The 6,001-nt window shown below is 42.2% G+C and overlaps 1 protein-coding gene across 5 annotated transcripts in view; it reads right to left on the bottom strand.

The window, feature by feature from the left end:
* Nucleotides 1-6,001, bottom strand: part of FOXO3 (forkhead box O3) — a 122,118-nt gene that overhangs the window by 101,326 nt on the left and 14,791 nt on the right. Inside the window, exon 1 of one of the 5 annotated variants that reach the window (XM_072738369.1) lies at nucleotides 291-899. The exons of the other annotated variants lie outside the window; for them this stretch is intronic. Coding sequence (XP_072594470.1) covers nucleotides 291-299 — 9 coding nt within the window. The 5' untranslated portion in view covers nucleotides 300-899. Of the gene's footprint in view, nucleotides 1-290; nucleotides 900-6,001 lie in introns of those variants that run through there. 5 annotated transcript variants of the gene reach the window in all.

The following is a 6,001-nucleotide window of genomic DNA, read 5'->3' as shown; positions in this document are numbered from 1 at the left end:
GGCTTTTTCTTATGAGCCTGACCACTCCTTAAGGCACTTTACTCCTCTGTAAATGCATCCTTGATGCCACCAGATTTTTTTCAAGATACCCCCCTTTCCCTGTCCCCAAAACACGGAAGCAATGACCTATCCTTTTGGAAAACCAAAATGGAAGTGAATTAACACGTTTACACATTTCATCTGTGAGCAGTGACAGCTTTGGGAAACATCCCACCAAGCTGCATCCAACTGACTTCTGATTTTAGAAGTCCCTAGTAATCTCCTGGAGTCCAACTTTGAATGCTACTTACAGTGTTCATGGCACATTTAGGACACTTCTCCAAACGCTGGCCCCAAACAGAAGTCTCTCAGTGCAGCTTTCTCCACCGCTGCGTGAAGTTTCTGACTTGTGAAACACCTGAACCTGTCTTCTTGATCCTTCTCAAAAATCTTGGTAAATCTGAAAAAAGTAACTTGTCTGGCCTCCCCATTCCCATGAAGAAACCTCAGATCACTGGTCCCTCTGAAGCTTAAGCACCCAAGCCCCATTGTCTCAGACAGAGCTTCATGAAGGAAAAGGTATGCTACTAACTGCAGAAGAATTTGTAATCCAAACTATTCCTGTGTTGTTGTTCTCTTTTAATGTGTCAGATATAAGAGTATTTATGAATCTCAGGCAACATTCTGAAGCAGCTGCTAAGAGGTCCTGAAATGAACTTCCAAGTCTGGCCAACCTACTGTTCTTTGCACTATTTATATTCCTAAAGCCATCAGCTATGTTTGATACGGCTGATCATGAGGCCCAACTTAATGGACGACAGAATCCAATGATACTGACAGCAGGAACAACTTGTTTTGATCTTTACCTGGCTTCACCTTGTGGGAGAGGCCGTGCACCTTTCAGAACTCTGAGCCACGATGGACGCCATCTCCTCACCACAGCGTCGCCTCTGACCTCATCACGAGAGCTGCATCACTTTCCCCTTCGCTTCCCTCACCCTCCACACTGATTACACCCAGCACATTTTAATCTTATCTTTCTCCCACATGTCCCACGTCTGTCGGTGGATGAGTCACTGCGACTACTCTGTCTGATGCTAGTCTTAAAACCAAGAACATTCCCAAAAGACCAAAACAAACAAGGGGAAAAGATCACAAAACAACAAGACTCCAACCTCAATACAAATCCTCCGAACACAATTTACGTGCCAGGATGAACACTGGCATCCTCTGTATACCTGAGCAGATCCTTCATTATGGTTATCCAGAAGGGAGGTTGGTGCCCTTGCCCTGTACAGAAAGCTACACAGCACCCAGGATCTGTGGCAGGTCTAGAACACCCAAGGGGCTAGGACCTTTGTTACATTTCAACAGATACCACAATGAGATGGCTGCTCATCTTTTCCCATTCTTGTTGGGATTCTGAAGCCAAGGTGGCATGAGAATTTTGATTTCTGACTCCCTAATCTATCACCAGAGGAATTCCAGTCTTAGCAAATGACTTAAGCAATGGTTCTCAAACTTCGGCTTGCAGAATTACCTGGAGGTCTTGTTACGATACAGACTGTTGGGGGCACCTAGGGGGCTCAGTGGCTGAGCAGCTGCCTTCTGCTCAGGGCATGATCCTGGGGTCCTGGGATTAAGTCCTGCATCGGGCTCCCCACAGCAAGCGTACTTCTCCCTCTGCCTATGACTCTGTGTCTCTCATGAATAAATAAAAATCTTAAAAAAAAAAATAGATTGTTGGGTCCAGAGTTTCTGATCCAGTATGTCTGAGGTGGGCCCAGGAATATGCATTTCCAAGTTCCTACATGATGCTGATACTGCTGATCTGGAGACTACACTTGAAGAACCACTAGCATCAGAATATAGTAGATACCTCCCATCCCAGGTATATCAGGTTAGGTTACACAAAAGGATGGTAAATTTGTGTGTCTCAGCCTCATGCAATGACTTGAACCATGACTCATGCACCATCTATTTTTACAAATTCCTGAAAACTTTAAAATAGATTAACTAGGGTCCGGTGGAAACCTGAAAAATAGGTGGGAGTTGGAAATGTTAAAGAAATCACAATCATCTATATAAAAGAAAGCAGAGGAGGAAACACAGTTAAACACAGTTAAATAACGATGCCCTTGTCTTAGAAACCAACTGTTCTCTTACAGCCCAACTAGACAGCACTCCTTTTTATTTATTTATTTTTAATTTTTAAATTTTTATTTATTTGTGATAGTCACACACAGAGAGAGAGAGAGAGGCAGAGACACAGGCAGAGGGAGAAGCAGGCTCCATGCACCGGGAGCCTGACGTGGGACTTGATCCCGGGTCTCCAGAATCGCGCCCTGGGCCAAAGGCAGGCGCCAAACCGCTGCGCCACCCAGGGATCCCAGACAGCAGCACTCCTTTTTACATGGAGCTTACAGGGAGCAAATTCTACTTGGTGATCATCCCACGGAGAAGGGGGTAGAAATAGGTCTAAAAGTCAATTCTAAAATAGTTGGTAACTTCCACAGTCAAAATCTCATTTCTCTAAGACAATGGTTCTCAGCCCTAATTATACACTATGACCTCCTGGGAGCTTCAAAAAATACAGATGCCCAGGCCCCATACCTAGAGATTCTAACCTGTTTTAGGATGGGACCTAAACACAGATGTTTTTCAAAGCTCCCTAGGGTGATTCTCAAATGCAACTGAGGATGAAAACCATTGATAGAAGAGGAATATCACAGAGAGACAGCAGGCGGATAGGAAAAAGAGAAGGGCAGTGAGCCCCCCCTTTACATAATGCCTAAAGACAAAAAAGGAAAGAGAAAAGAATGGGAGAGCAGGTGGGGATGACTATGACAGGTAAAACTGAGGTTCTTAAGATTCTGAAACTGATCTAAAAACCAACAGCGTTGTTGGCTGTTTCAGGTTCAAAAATCAGAAACGGCTATATGATCAAGGAACTGCTCTCATTTGTCAAAGTCTTAGCAAGAGTCCAAAGGACATATCAGTGAAACCTTTTAACAAAATGTACTTTTTTTTTTTTTTTCAGAAGGGTTTAGTAACTGGGGACTTGAGGCAAATAGCTTTCACTTCTCACAAATCATCTAAAGGTTCAATTTTGAAATCATGTGCCAGATAATTTACTCTCCTGAACAAAAAAAATTTTTTTTAATTTTTAAAGGGGAGGCAAGAGGAAGGAAATTGAAGCAACTCAGAGCATTTGATAATTAAAAATTATCTTCCCAGTAACCACACTGACAAATGAGTTTTCAAAGTTGTAAAATCATGTGATTCAGATGATAAAACCATGTTATTTTCTTCTCTTCCTTCTTGACTAGCATATATGCATGAGGTAACAAGTGGGGGAAAAATGTTTGAAAGCTTTATGATACTGTGTAAGGCAGAATTATGAACCCAAAACAGAACACAGTATTGATAGTCAATGGATAGAGCAGGGAATCTCAGAGCCGGTAACACAGACAGGTATCAGATGAAAATTATCTCTGCTCACACCAGCAGGTCACTGGGAGGAACCCAGAGAGAAAAACTCAGATGTAGTTCCACTGCATTATGAGTTAAAACCAATTCATCAATTTAAAGTTTTTGATTTGATTAGAAAACTAAGTAGGGGTGCCTGGGTGACTTAGTCGGTTAAGCATCTGGTCTGCCTTGGGTTCAGGTCATGATCTCAGGGTCCTGACCCTGCTCAGCAGGGAGCCTGCTTCTCCCCCTCCGTCTTTGCTTATGCTCTCTCCTTCTCACTCTCAAATAAATAAAAATTTAAAAACCTTAAAAAAGGGCAGCCCAGGTGGCTCAGCAGTTTAGTGCCGTCTTCAGCTCAGGGCGTGGTCCTGGGGTCCTGGGATCGAATCCCACATCAGGCTCCCTGCAGGGAGCCTGCTTCTCCCTCTGCTTGTGTCTCTGCCTCTCTATTAATAAATAAATAAAATCTTTTTATAAATAAATAAATAAATATCTTTTAAAAAAAAAAAAAAAGGAAGGGGGCACCTGGGTTGCTCAGTGGTTAAGCGTCTGGCTTTGGCTCAGGTCGCGATCCCAGAGTCCTGAAATAGAGCCTCCACCCCCATCAGCCCCCCTGCAGGGGGCCCACCTCTCCCTCTGCCTATGTCTCTGCCTCTGTGTCATGAATAAATAAATAAAATCTTAAAAAAAAAAAAAAAGAGGTGGGTTAAGTCTGCATCTTAAAAATGAGAACTAGAATTTTTGTTTAAAAACATCCATTTGTTAATTATTTTAAAATCATTTGGAACCCATAGTTTTCACTAACATAAGTTAACTTTCCTAATTTTATACTTCACTTATTCAGTCTGATTACCCACAAATTAGTTCAAAGCATTCCCTGATTTTATGAGACTATCAGAATAAAACTCTCCCTCCTCCCAAAGAACACCCAAGGAAATGATACTTATGGTCAAAGTGCCAAACTTCACCTTAGAAACTAACATGAAGGTTGGATGTGGCAAAGCCAAAAGTATGGCCCAGAACACGTAAGACTTTCAGCCTAAAATAAGGCTCTTTCTTGGAAAGGGAAAAAACTAACAGGGCTGCTTTAGAAAATTCAGTTCAGCAGAGGACATGCATCTATTCAAACAGAAGGCTGTAAGCTTATCTTTATTGGACAGGGTTGGAGATAGAAGGCCTGATCTAGGCCACTAATTTCAAGAAACAGTATACTAAGCTCACCTAGGAAGTTACCTATCAGGAGCTTAAGAACATAAGTGTGCCAAAGCAAGCACACTCACCCTGGAATCAGCTCGAAGATAACCTTAAAATAACAAGGCCCACAATTTTAATAAGCCCATTCCAGGCTTCTCAGGGTTACACAAATGGTACACCTAATCTAACTGCTCATTATTCTTTTAAACAGATTCAGAATGTTTGGGCTCAAAGTTTCAATGTTTACTTTCTAAAAAGTTAACTTACTGAAAATTTAGTCTGTGGTCTGCTGTGTATTTGCAAGATGAGTATATGCATACATGGCAAATTAATGCTCGTAATTGAGACTGAACTGAAAACTAGTGAACAAAGAAAGATACACCCCTTCTCATTCTACCAACTGGGGGGTAAAAAAAAAAAAAGGTACTCAATATAGACAAAGATGCAAATGTATGAGGGCACCTGGGTGCCTCAGTCCACTGAGCATCAGACTCGATTTCAGCTCAGGCCAGAAACTCAGAATCATGAGATCAAGACCCTGGTTGCCTGGGCTCCAAGTTCAGCAGGGAATCACTTGGGATTCTCTCTCTTCCTCTCCCCTCCCCTCTCTTCCATACACAGGCACACTTGCACGCTCTCTAAAAAAAAAAAAATAGATTTTTTTAAAGATGCAAATGGGGTGCCTGGGTGGCTCAGACAGTTAAGTGGGTGCATTAGGCTGAGGTCATAATCCCGAGGTCCTGGGATGGAGCCCGCATGGGGTTCCCTGTTCAGCAGTGACTCTGCTTCTTCGTCTGCCCCTCCCCCTGCTCCTGCACATGTGTGCGCGCTCTCTCTCTTGCTCACATACACACAAATCTTTAAAAAAAAAAAAAAAGAGAGAAAAAGAAAATCCAAATGTATGAAGGGTAAGATTAACAACAAACCCTTGAGTTGGAAATAAATGCTGGCAGGAAGTCCCAAGACAGCTACCCTCCTGTAAGGTAAAAATTCTAGAAGACTTATAGCAACATTGAGTTTTAAATTAGGGGGAAAAATTTTTTTTTAAGATTTTATTTATTTATTCATGAGACACACAGAGAGAGAAGCAGAGACATAGGAAGAGGGAGAAGCAGGCTCCCTGAGGGGAGCCCCATGCGGGACTCAATCCCAGGACCCCGGGCTCACAACCTGAGCCAAAGGCAGACGCTTAACTGTTGAGCCATCCAAGTGCCCAGGGAAAAAAAATTTTAAAGAATTTATGAGAAGGACAAGCTCTAATGGAGAAATTTAGAGAAAGAGTTTTACTTTATAAAACCATTACAGTATTAGAAAAAATTGGAAAGTATCAAGCTTTTAAAAATATTAAAACTTA

This window comes from Vulpes vulpes, chromosome 1 (genome assembly GCF_048418805.1).
Source record: "Vulpes vulpes isolate BD-2025 chromosome 1, VulVul3, whole genome shotgun sequence".
Taxonomy (NCBI): Eukaryota; Metazoa; Chordata; class Mammalia; order Carnivora; family Canidae; genus Vulpes; species Vulpes vulpes.
Note: the sequence above shows the minus strand (reverse complement) of the source record. Positions and strands in the feature narration are given on the sequence as shown.